This window comes from Carcharhinus amblyrhynchos, chromosome 14 (assembly GCF_965287045.1).
Source record: "Carcharhinus amblyrhynchos chromosome 14, sCarAmb.v2.hapA, whole genome shotgun sequence".
Lineage (NCBI taxonomy): Eukaryota > Metazoa > Chordata > Chondrichthyes > Carcharhiniformes > Carcharhinidae > Carcharhinus > Carcharhinus amblyrhynchos.
Window position 1 is genome coordinate 26,320,689 of NC_137337.1, and position 13,799 is coordinate 26,334,487.

At 43.6% G+C, this 13,799-nt stretch overlaps 1 protein-coding gene across 2 annotated transcripts in view; it reads right to left on the minus strand.

Annotated features, from left to right (window-relative positions):
* The window catches only part of mdga2a (MAM domain containing glycosylphosphatidylinositol anchor 2a), a 769,467-nt gene that overhangs the window by 161,414 nt on the left and 594,254 nt on the right, over positions 1 to 13,799 (minus strand). For both annotated transcript variants that reach the window (XM_080202474.1, XM_080202475.1), the window contains exon 10: positions 5,400 to 5,548. In XM_080202474.1, coding sequence (XP_080058600.1) covers positions 5,400 to 5,548 — 149 coding nt within the window. The remainder of the gene's footprint in view (positions 1 to 5,399; positions 5,549 to 13,799) is intronic.

The window sequence follows — 13,799 nt, forward strand, 5'->3', positions numbered from 1 at the left end:
TAAAACATTCACACGTAGTATAATAAACCAGAAGAGATTGGCTGCTTTATCCATTGACGCATGCGACAAACCTATTAGCATTTTGAGGCTATTACTGGAACCATTGCCGTGTAAATAGTCTAAATCTGTCACTCGCAGTCACCTCAATTGTATTTTTGGAATTACTGAATTGTTTCTGTGCCGAATGACATTTCTAGATGATTATGATCAGAAAATTCTATTTATGCCGATTGCAATTAAGTAACACAAAACACAAGAGGGAACCACAGGAAGAAAATGCCCCTAAATGTGTCTCATCTATTAAGTGAAAACCTTTAGTAAACAGTTCGTAATTAAGGAGAGGACAGCGAAAATGCAAAAACTCAAATGCAAAATGGCCATTGTACTGCAATCACTTGCATCTCTTCCTAATAGAATCTCTACAGTGCAGAAGGAGGCCATCCGGCCCATCGAGTCTGCATCAACTCTCTGAAAGAGCACCTTACCCAGGCTCGCCCTCCTGCCCAATCCACCATAACTGCACACATTTACCAAGGTTAATCCATCAAACCAACACACCTTTGGACACTAAGGTCATGGCCAATCCACCTAACCTGCACATCTTTGGACTGTGGAAGGAAAGCAGAGCACCCGGAAGAAACCCACACAGACAGAGAGAGAATGCAAACTCCACACAGACAGTGACCCGAGGCCAGAATCGAACCCAGGTCCCTGGTGCTGTGAGGCAGCAGTGCTAACCACTGTGCCACCCTGAGTCGAGCCATTCTTGAATTTCGTGCTTAAGCACCTGAACATATGGCTATCAAGGGTGGAGCAAGGAAATCGGGAACGTGCTAGGGGAAAGGACTGGAGTACACATTATCAAGATTGAATTGAATACTGAGATATTTCATTATGGGGATTATAATTTTTCTCTAACATTCTCATTCAAACCCTTGCTTTAATATCTGCAGAACTATTACATGAGTTTGGACGGACTTCGAACAAACAGATATCTGCCATGAAAGTAATTGGGTGGGATTTTCCAGCTGCATCACCCCAAGGCTGGAAAATCCCGTCCAATATCAATGGATCTTTGCATGGTCCGTATCCTGTCCAATAGGATTCCCGTGGCGGGTGGCATGGGAAAATTTCACCCACTGAATTTCACTGTTACAACTACTATGAAACTTGGTAGATTCCAACCCTTCTGGGATCATGGGAATATTATTTGGGGAATAAAGCAAACAGCTTTGCAAAGTGTGACCATTCTGGTCTTACATTGATATCCTTGTGTTTTCTCCAATTGCCACCTGGGCGGCAAGGAGAAATATCATATTTTTATTTGTTCTGAGATTATGTTTCCGGTTACACTTGTCTTTTAATAAGGTTCAGAGAATCAATAAAGTCAAAAATAACTCATACTTCTCAACTAATCCTAACCAAGAAATGAAATCTTCACTGGAAACATGGTACAACTGAAGAAGGAAAGCTCTGACAAAGGGTCATTCGGACTCAAAACATTGCCTTTTGGTTTCAGACTCCAGTATTTTGCTTTCATCTTAAGGAAAGTTTAGTGTTAGATTATAATCATTCCAACCATTCCAAAATGTAGCAACCCTCAGGATTGGGAGGGTTTTGTAAATCAGCAAAGTGTGACCTCGAAAGTGATAACGAGGCAGAAGGCAGAATGTGAGAATAAACTATTAAAAAATATATAAAAATATATTTTTATATAAAAATATAAAAAAATATAAAAATTACAAGAGATGCTACAAGTAAATAAGAAAAAAGATTATCAAAGCAAATGTGAGTTTCTCCAAAGAGTGGTACAGCAGGAATTATAATAGGAAGTTATGAAATGCAGTATGATTCAACAAACATTGTGTTTCTGTCTTCATAATAAAAATAAGCATGGGTGTGGGGCGGTGCGACTTGGGGGATGACATGTGGGGATGTGTAGTAGTGGGGGACTTGTGACATGCAAGAGATGGGGGGGTAAGAAGCGAGAGTTGGGGGTGGGTGACACTTGGGGGTGGGGGATGGGGAGGTGACACAAGGTGCTGAAGAAGAGGGGATGATGTGAGAAGTGGGCATGACGCGGGCGATTGGGGGTGCGACATCCTCGGGGAGGGTTGAACCTGTGGGGCGGGGCTGGATTGAGCATGAAGAGGCATTTAGAAATGTGGGGTGGGGGGCATTGCATGTGATAGACATGCTGGGGAGATTAGGATGTGTCAGATACATGGGCAGAGTAGGATATGGCGAGGTGTGAGGGTTCAGGTCAGATGGGTTGCGGCTGGAATTGAGCTGTTGGATGGGACAGGGATTACGGTTAGGGTTGAGGGGTGAGGTTAGGTTGGTGGGGTCTCGCCAGGTCGGGTCAGGAGGTCCGGTTGCAGGCGACGGGGGGGATCCTGTGTGGACGGGACATCAGGGATGAGGAACACCGTGACTCAGTGATACTTGAGGATCTCCCCTGTGGAGTCGGGTGTAAAGAGGGATGTCTCATGAGGGGCTCGGTCTGAGTGTTTAAAATAGTTATACTGGAATTGGAAGTGTTCTTATTTCTTCTAACTCTTTCAGAGTAGCAGTGGTGTAAAACTGGCTGAGCCATCCAAAGTTAGCAATTTAAATCACTTGGTCGGACGGTTCCCAGCACAGCACAATTTCCAGGGGAAGTTAATGTTTCTGGACAACCGCCGGGTAAACCCTTACCTAGGAACTTCCAAGAGGGATTCCCTGGCACATCTTTGGGGTAATCCCTAAATCTGATATTCGGGAATGAGCAAGTTACAGGCCGGTATCATATCTCCTGAAGCCACTAAAGCATTTCACATATAATGAAGTACTTTGGAAGCATCACTAGGATAGTGTAAAAGTTAAAATTTATTTATTACTCACAAGTAAGGCTTATATTAACACTGCAATGAAATTCCTCCAGTCGCCACAGTCCGGCACTTGTTCGGGTCAATGTACCTAACCAGCATGTCTTTCGGACTGTGGGAGGAAACCGGAGCAAACTCACACGTTCATGGGGAGAAAGTGTAAACTCCACACAGACAATGACCCGAGCTGGAATTGAACCCAGATCCCTGGTGTTGTGAAGCAGCAGCACTAACAACTGTGCCACCGTGCTGCCCCGTAAGAAATATGGCCTCCAATTTGTGCACAGGAAGGCCAAATGATCTGAGTTTAGTGATTTGGGTTCAGGACTAAATATTAGCTTTGATTATCTGTTTCTTTTTCAAACAGAGGCTTGGATCTTAAAACCACTCAAGAGCCTCAATTTAACATCTCCTAAGACAGCATCTCCGACAGTACAAAAGTTATTTGGTACTACGTTGAAATGTCAGCTTGAATTAGATGCTCTGGAATCATAGAATTTCTACTGTGCAGTAGGAGGCCATTTGGCCCATCAAGCCTGCGCTGACGACAATCCCACCCAGGCCCTACCCCTGTAACCCCATATATTTACCCCCTACTAATCCCCTGATACTAAGGAGCAATTTATCACGGCCAATTAACCAAACCCACACATTTTTGGAGTGTGGGTGAAAACCGGAGCACCCAGAGGAAACCCACACAGACACTCCGCAGGAACAGTCACCCGAGCCAGGAATTGAACCCAGATCTCTGGGGCTGTGAGGCACTCGTACTGACCACTGTGTCACCATGCCACTCCAAGTGTGACTTGAACCCATGACCTTTAGGTTCTTGAGATGCAAGGAGTTCAAAGGTTATTGGGGGTGGGGGAAATATGGAGTTGAGGTCATAATCTGATCAGCCATGATCTTTTTGAATGGTGGAATAGGCTCGAGGGGCCGAGTGGCCTACTCCTGCTCCTAATTTGTGTGATCATGTGTTTGTGTTCAGAGGTGAATGTGCTGACTCTCAGCCATTGCTAACGTGAACATATCTGAATGTTTTTGATGTGTATAACTGCAGCAAGAAAAAATGTTCAGCCATCAGTCAGCATCTATCTTTGTTACGAATGCTCCAGCTGCCCTCTGTAAACCTCTTCCTAGCCAGTGTCCTCCAAGCTGAAGTGAATTTTTGTTACTGTCTGTCTGTACTGTCCAGGCAATAAGACTTAAACACCATCTTCAAAAGAACCGGTTTGCAATTCTCATCGTACATTATCATTTCCACATTAGCCAGTACCCATGTAATCCCTGGAAGCAGTTCTGTGCTGTGGACTTGCATTCTCAGGGGACTGACCATACACCACCAAAGCTTATTTTACTTCAAGGGCCTAACTACCTGTGTGAGCGAAGAACTTGCTCATTGGTTGTTTTATATTTGTTTGCGCTGGATTTGAAGGCAAATTTAGAGGTGGCCAGACAGAGCTCCAACACCACACAGAGTTCAGTAAAGAACCCTCATTTATCAACATCTGTTTGGCTGGATCTGCTGATATTCGACAAAATTGCTTTATCAGTTTGTCAGAATGTGATGCATTCATCTATGTCTTGTGCCAAACCTTCAATTTTTTTCACATTTCTTTCAATTTGTCCTGTATATCTTAAGATGAAGGGAAATAACTCCTCATGACAAAAAATCCAATCACTAAATTATGCAATACAGTGATACAAATGGCTGTGGGCAAATATCCTTTGAATACATCTGTACATCTTGTCACAGAAACTATTTAAGGAAACTTGCCATCAGCACAATCAAGACAATTACAAAAAGTGCTGTCAAGTTTAAGCCCCTATGTTGATTTGGTAAGAAATAAACTATTGCATCATTCTGTAACTAGCTGTTTTCAATGTGGTGACTACCTTATATTAACTGATTTTATTTATTCTTGCAAAGGTCACATTTCTCCATCGCTATGTCTGTGATGTATTGAGATAATCCATCACACAAACCAGCCTCCCATCCACTGACTCTCTACACTTCCCGCTGCCTCAGCAAAGCAGCCAACCTAATTAAGGACCTCACACACCCCGGGCATTCTCTCTTCCACCTTCTTCCATTAGAAAAAAGATACAGAAGTCTGAGGTCACATACTAACCAACTCAAGAACAGCTTTCTTCCCTGCTGCCATCGAACTTTTGAATGGGCCCTCCTTGCATTAAGTTGATCTTTCTCTACCCCCTAGCTATGACTGTAACACTACATTCTGCACTCTCTCCTTTCCTTCTCTATGAATGGTATGCTTTGTCTGTATAGTGCACAAGAAACAATACTCTTTACTGCATACTAATACATGTGACAATAATAAATCAAAGCATCAAAGAAACCATAATAGTTGTTTCACTAAACTCATTCATATCAGAGCACTATCACAGTACAGTTGAATAAATTAGTGGTGGCACACTCATAAGCAACTTAAGGCTTCCATGTGCCTTCAAGAGGCAACCATTGAGGAACTATTCCTGTGGCAGAAAAAGAAGGTGGTTAAATGTTCATACCTGCCTGATGCCCAAACGATATGCCAGGATACGATCAACAGCATCAGGATTCATCTGAGTCCACTGCAGCATGTAGGAGTACACACGTGCTCGATTTTGCCAGAGTGGGTTAGGTGTATCGTAGTAGAATTCAGGAGGATAAGCTTTACCTGAAGAAGGAAACAATATGACAGTCAACCAGATGTTGAATTGAATGCCCATTGCACAGTGCACTAAAATACAAGCTCATTACAAGCTTCACCTTGGGGAGGCGATGACCTAGTGGTATTATCACTAGACTATCAATCCAGAAACTCAGCTGATGTTCGAATCTGGGTTTGAATCCCCTCACGGCAGGTGGTGGAATTTGAATTCAATTCAAATATCTGGAATTAAGAATCTACTAATGACCATAAAACCATTGTTGATTTTCGCACTTCTGATTCACTAATGCCCTTTAGAGAAGGAAATTTATTGTCATTACTTGGTCTGGCCTACATGTGACTCCAGACCCACAGCAATTTGGTTGACTTACAACTGCCCTCTGAACAAGGACAGTTAGGGGTGGGTAATAAATGCTGGCCAGTCAGTGACGTCCATGTCCCATGGATTATTAAAATGAAAAAAAAAGTGATAAATCATACTAACACATCGTGAAAAACCAATATGATACATAAAAACATAAGTTATGAGTTGCTATGGTAAGCAGGAATACCGCCCAGTGTTGGGTGATGTTAAGATTGAAATTAAATCAATAATAAGTAAATGTTCGTAATGGATGTCACATTTTCTTCACTAAAAAGGTAGCTTTGTTGTTTAAGGTTGTTTAAAAATAGAGATCAGGGTGGCACGGTAGCACAGTGGTTAGCGTTGCTGCCTCACAGTGCAAGGGACCTGGGTTCAGTTCCGGCCTCAGGTCACGATCTGTGCAAAGTCTGCAAATCCTCCCCGTGTCTGCGTGGGTTTTTTCCGGGTGCTGCAGTTTCCTCCCACAGTCCAAAGATGTGTGGGTTAGGTTGGTTGGCAATGCTAAATTAACCCTAGCGTTAGGGGGATTAGCAGATTACATATGGGGTTATGGGAACAGGGCCAGGGAGAGATTGTGGTTGGCGCAGACTCAATGGGCCAAATGGCCTCCTGTTGCACTGTAAGGATTCTATGGACTCCATAACATGCAAATCCTAGAACTGTAATATGCAATCAGGAGAAACAGGACTTAGAGAAAATAGATTTGAACTCAAACCTTTCAAAGTTGATATCATTTATAGAAGCAGATTAATTAGGGAACAGCATTGAAAAGAAATAGGGATTGATAAATATCATTGGGATAATGTCACTCAAACACTGAATAAAACATAACCAAGCATTATCCAAAAATGAATTCTGAAATGATGATTTCATTAAAACCATGAATAGTGCAACGCAGTAAGCAGTATCATTACAAACCTTCTAATTTAACAATCATTTCTCTGGTGCTGGTGGAATCATGCTTACAGTTAATAGGAGCTCCAACTTCTAAAAGCTAACCAAGGCTACTTCATATATTTTAAGATTTTTTGCACAACTTTATGTTGTAATATGCCTTAAAGGGACATTAGCATGGTATAGAAACATAGAAAAATAGAAAATAGAAGCAGGAGTAGGCCATTAACACCTTGAGCCCACTCCACTATTCATTTTGATCATAGCTGATCATAGAATCCCAACAGTGCAGAACGAGGCCAATCTGCCCATCGAGTCCACACCGACAACAATCCGACCCAGGCCCTATCCCCGTACCCCCACATACTTGACATGCTAATCCCTCTAATTTACACATCCCGGAACATTCAGGGGCATTTTAGCATAGCCAATGCACCTTACCCGCACATCTTTGGACTGTGGGAGGAAACCGGAGCACCTGGAGGAAACCCACGCAGGCACAGGGAGAATGTACAAATTGCACACAGAGAGTGACCCAAACCAGGAATCAAAGCCAGGTACCTGACACTGTGAGACGGCAGTGCTAACCACTGTGCCACCATACCACCCTCATCAAATTCACTGGAAGAGAAGCACATCATGTGACCCAGCTCTTATTTCACTTTGGTCTTGAGCTGAGCATATAAACAACTTCGATATTTTTGAGTTTCTTCCTATGCAGAACTGTTCCCATGTGCCAAGTCTTGATAAGTGAACACACAACATGCTTACCGAATGACTAAAGAGCTACTGATGCCTTGTATCTTGTACATTATATAAGTTCAAGGTATTGTTTTAAATGAGAATAACAAAGCACGTTACAAAGCAGTTTTGTTTCTGACTGTAAAGCACTGCCTGGGTACAGTGTAGAATATAGTTGATCAGGGAGGACAATACATTCATGATAGAGGCCATCTGCTTTTCCTCACATTCATCTAAATGGAGCAAAAACTGGGCGGGCTGTATTGTGCAACTGGAAATCTCCTGGCTTCATTCTCAATAAAAAGTCTGACAACACCAGGTTTACGTCCAACCGATTTTATTTGATAGTACACTCACTAGCTACTATCAAATAAATCGGTTGGACTTAAACCTGGTGTTGTCAGACTTTTTACTGTGTTTACCCAAGTCCAACGCCGGCACATCCACATCATTCATTCTCAATGCACAGGATCCAGGTGATGCATTTGGCAGAAACAGTGAAGATCAAACTCCACCTAGACCAGTTCTAAGGGGTAATTTGCAACATTTGTCAGGTGAGCAGTGACCCATGTTTTCCCCTGAGGCAACACTCACATAACAGCCAGCTGATCCACTATAACAGACAAAGCCAACCGTCCCCGCATTCTCCAAGCAACTCTCAGAGGGTACAAAGCAACCACAGTTACTGTTTCAACAACAGTAAGATGACCATACATACAAAGCATTCAAACTTAAGCTTGGGGAAGATTAAAAATCTAACCATCTGAATGGGTTCAAAGTGATGGGCAAAACATTTGGGCTGGGATTCTCTAGCCGCTCACACCCTGCAGCTGCTGCAAGCCACCATGGAGAATTTGGTGCTCAGCCAAATCTGAGACCCTACCGGCATGAATCCCGGCCCTGTATTCTGATCTGCGGCATTACCAAATCTCTCGACTTGGCCGACAGTGTACGTTCTACATTGCTCACCAGGCCTCCAATGTTGGACACCTTGGACTGAGTTGTCATTCCTGCGTCAGGTTTGCAGTACTGGGAAATTTCCCGACTTCACAACCATGCCACGGATTTCAGTTCTGGAAGGGAGTGGGGAGTTGGGGGGATGCTGGCGGTACTAACTGGAATTGGGCCTGCTGACTTGGGAGAAAAGTAGAGGCAGCCACAGGGGCTGTCAGATGCTGGGGTAAGCCATTTAAAAGGCTCAGTGCTCTGGAACTTTGTCCCTGTTGTAATAAAAAGAGTAAAACAAAAAAAAACCTCCAGCCCATACCCCTTACACTACCTCATTCCACCCCCCCCATAACTCCCCATGTCGGCTCATACTTTCCATGAACTCCCATGGCCCCGCATATCCCCATGCCAACATACACCCATATACTCCCTGAACCTTTTTATAGCCCTATGTCAACTTAATTCCATCTCATGCCAACCAATGCCCTCCACCCAGCACCCTTTGTCCTTACACCCTCCATGCCAACGCACTCAATATCGAACATGGGCAGACCTTAGAAGCCATGCTGAATAAAACAAAATTCTAAGTATCCATTACAGATTTGAACTACAGACATAACTATATTTAAAACAAAATATTAATTGATAAGCGCCCACTGAATATATTTGAATCCCCATGAGTAATTAATCCTTTATAAAAAAATCAAACATTTGTATTCATAGCCCCACATCAAAGGCAGCTGATCTCTTGATAACCATTTGGAGCTACTAAAATGTGAACTTACAGTACTCCCCCCACCCCTCTCCCCACCACTAATGATATGTTGTGGAAAGAGTTAAACAGCAATAATCCTAAAATGATAACCCTCAGGTTTATTTAGTAGAATTACAAGTACGTATTTTTTCAACTGTCTGGCTCTTTTTCAATAATTTAAAGAGTAGGGATTTAAACGACTTGACAGTCTGACAGTTCCACAAATCTTATTCACTTATTACCAACACTCATGTCTGCTTTTAACCATCCACAAAGGTCCCTGACCTCTATCAAAGGGTCACTGTTCTCTCCAAAAGGGTACGTTATCTCTCCAAAGAGCTCTGCCAGGTTTTGACCTTTCCTCAAATGTCGAAAGCCCGCTTGTCGTGTTTTAGAAACCTAGGTGACCAAAATTGCTTCTGAGTGAAGGAGGCTACACTGTTAAATGTGCAACTGCCTCCACAAACTGCAGATGGGCAAAATGCATCACGCCCTCCTCCCCCAACAGCCATAGCACCCGCAAAACTGGTGGGTCCTGGATTCAGGGTGAGGACCAGACTGGAATTGGGGCTCCAGCACCATTTCGACTAAGGTGTAGACTCCTTCCACCCTTGTGAATATTCACATCTTAGTGCCCAGATGGGTGAAGTAACTGCTAGCAGTGATCAGCACTGCTGACTCACAGCAACCAGGATCCTGTGTTCAAATCCCAGCTTGGGTCTATTTGGGTCTGTGTGGAGTTTTGCACAATCTCCCCGTGTCTCCGTGAGTTTCCTCTGAGTGCCCTGGTTTCCTCCCATGGTCCAAAGATGTGCTGATTAGGTAGATTGGCCCTTAGTGTTGCGGGCTAGCCAGGGGTTATGGGGATAGTGCCTGGGATTGTGGTCGGTGCAGACTCGACGGGCTGAATGGCCTCCTTCTGCACTGTAGGATTCTGTGATTCTATAATTCTATGATTAGCTTATGAAACTTTCATCAGTACAATTCACAGATTACCCACTGAAATTCACGTAACGGCAATGAGAAATGGCTGGACAAATGAAACGCAGCCACATATTGGAATATAATTGCTGTGTGGCAGGATAAGCAGAAGAACCATTCTGGAGATATTAAAGTACTGCACTGAACGGGGATGTAAAGGAGTTGAGAGTGAAGCTATTGTATTAATAATGTAGCCTAGAATCTGTTTTGACACCTCCGTATCCTTGACATTACTTACAAGACGTGACATGTCGATTTCAATGCTGAGGAAGTAAAATTAAACACGAGGAAAATTTCACGAAAGGTCACTGCCAATTTTCACAGAATTAATTAAAACAACAACCCACCAGAACTGTCAATGAGGTTTCATTGACCCTGATAATTAAAAACTATTTTTTTTCTCCGTGAGATTTTGTCAGGTAAAGATCGTGTATGGTTTGTTCCCCACCAGTTCTCAAAGTAGATCTTGGAAAGCAGGCCCATGAAAACATGCCAGAAAGTGATGGGCGCATCCTATCTCTGAAGGGAGAAAGCAGAACCTGCCTGTCTCAATGACGGCTGCTATCGGTGGATTTGCAAATGCATACAACCCATGTAAGGTTGTATAGTCATTACTTGCGTCTGTTCCTGAAAGTATCATTTCCATCTGATTAGCCAAAATCCTCCATTATACATCAAAGTAACCCTGGGGGAACACATTCAACAGTTCTGCTGTAGTGTTTTGGACTGTTCTGAAAAGTTACAAATGAAGGCAACGTTGACTTATCTCCATCTGTCCAAGGTTTGGAACCTCCAGGCTACTTAAAGTTTATTTATTAGTTTATTATTAATTTATTATTTATTTATCACAAGTAGGCTTACATTAACACTGCAATGAAGTTACTGTGAAAATCCCCTATTCGCCATCTGTCCGGTTACACTGAGGGGAAATTTGCCATGGCCAATGCATCTAACCAGCATGTTGATTGCCAAAAATACATGATAAAAGGTCAAGTGAACGATCTACAGAAATTAACAATAAACTGCTTGGACTCTTTTAATGTTCCTATGTGATTACTAACTGGCTGAGTTGTCAATTATTACACTGCTTTAAAGCAAAGTTGCCATTTGATTACAGCTAACGTTTGAAATGACATGGTTCTTGTTCCATTACAAGACAGCAGTGCAAGTCCTGGGATATTGCACAAGAGATCCTTGTTATGAATACTGACTATTGTGCTGCCTTTAATATCATTTTGACAGCCTGTTAGCTCGTGAGAGGAGAATAATATTCCAGCGGATTGCCACCTTACTATCATTCTGAATGCTTGCACGAGTAATGTCTGTGCACTTCGGGCAAATCCTAAGCGTGTGATTTTCATTCCCAAATCAGCTGCATTCCTCAAGCCAATCCACAAACGCAGCAAGTTGCATCCATCACATAGGCACACAAGACATCCTGTCTGGGCTTCAATTCGGGTCCACTTCCTTGACACTGATGTTTCATGCCACTGATGTCCTTCAATTATTGAGGTGACTGAGTCTCCTCTCGTGATAGCTATGGGTAGAAGTACCACTCACCAATTCAAGAGCGGTTTATCTCAGATGGGAAATGATGTATAATGACTGCTAAAAGATGCAGCTGGGCGAAACGACATGTCAGTTAAAGCCAGATTCTGGTTGATTCAATCTAAGGTCTGTTTCTTTAGTTATCTATCTGCGACCACTCCTGCTAACTTAAAGAAACATATTTTCCCATCCCACCCACCACAGGAATCATAGTGGGCGAGGATCATGCAAAGGTCGGATGGGATTTTCTGGTTTTGGGGCGATCGCGGCTGGAAAACCCTGTCCAAAGTCAATTTGCACTAAATAAATTTGAACGCTGCTAACAGCACAGCAAAATAGTAATTTACTACTAATATAACCTAATAATCAGACAACCTGAATGAAGTGACTGAATTAAATATACTCCATATTTATTTATGTAATCCTGTTTCATCTTTCTTTATCTATTAATATAGGGTGGATATATGGATTTATCTCCTCTTGCGTGTAACTTGTGTTGATCACATGTACAAAGTGCCCATCACGCAACTATGTCCCCACGAGCTTAACTTTCAAAATAAATCAAAATATTTATTGCACATCCCTCACAAGCCTCTCTCAAAATCCTCAATCTGAGATCCGAGGCGCTTAATGTTTTCAACTTGGACAGTTGCCAGAAAGGTGACATTTTAGCAGTGTGCGGGATAGTAAACCGTATGGAAAAGGGAAGTCTGGAAAATTACTTTCAACTAAATTGGGAGTATGACAAGGTGGCATGGATTCATGTTAGTAAAAGGCAATTTAAGGGCAGATATCAGCAAGTCATTTTTTATACAAATACACACGAAGACATACACACTCGTGCACTCACGCACACTCAGGATTTCCCACTGGTGCTGGCAAAGCCCATCAGGTGGTATTCAATCGCCTCAAGTAGTAAAAAATATGGATGGCGTAAAACACACGAGCCAGGCCAACTTCACAGAGATAAGGGCACCATCTTTAAAGGCCGTTCCCAATCTAAGAGCTATTGTGCTGGCCCCAACCGCCCTCCACCCACCCCGTCCCACCCCTCTCCCTGCTGACAAGGGCAACAGCCCTGGCCCCTCACCCACCAAGGGACGATCTCCCATCCACACCCTGGCTCACCCTGCCCCCCCCCCCCCCCCCCCCCCACCGCCCACACATGCCCTTCAGGCATGAAGGTGACCTGACGCCTCCCCTCTGCCAGAGGATGACATCCCAACAACAATCCCCCCAGTGGGAGACACACATCGATGTGTGCTCACCAAAGACCCTCCCTGCCCTCCCCCTCACTCCCGCTTCCCCCAACAACCCACCACCCCCCTCTCCACCACCCCCCCCTCCCCCCCCCCGCCCCCTCACCCCCCAGGCCATACTTCAGGCCCTGTCCCTTGGCAGGGAGACCATGGTAGGGTCCATCCTGGCACTGGAGGATCACCCCAGACACAGTGTCCTCTGCCAGGGATAGCAGGAAGAGTAGTGCCAACCTCGTCACTGGCTAAAAGCAACCTCCAGTGCAGGCACAACATTCCGACACGGAAGGTTGAAGAAGACGCACTCTCAAAACAAAATGAGGCACCATCGTCAGAACAAAGCTCAAGACTGTTTTGAAATATATGATTGGAAAAGAGGAAGTACTTCACATTGAATCAGGAAAGTTAAGCAAATAAAGCTGCTGCCCGTGGTGAAACAGTCTGGACCTATCAATCAGGAGCCTAGTTAAAGGAAATGGAGCATGAAATTGAAAATGGCATTTAGGCCTCTCAGCATGGTCAGAAACTTGAAAGGGAACTGCAGTATTAAAGAAATAGGGCCAGGCTGAATAGGTGTGGTGAAAAGAGGTAGTTCTTCAGGGTTAGCAAGACATGAAATGATTGCATCAACAAAGCAGGCATTGATCTCCCCTGGAGCTGTCAGTCAAAAAACTTTTAGCATCTAAAGGCACCATCTGTTCCTTATGTAAACAAATCCAGCTCTTCTCCCCTTTGATGTGGTTTGGGCTGTCAGTCAGGCAGCCTCCTAAA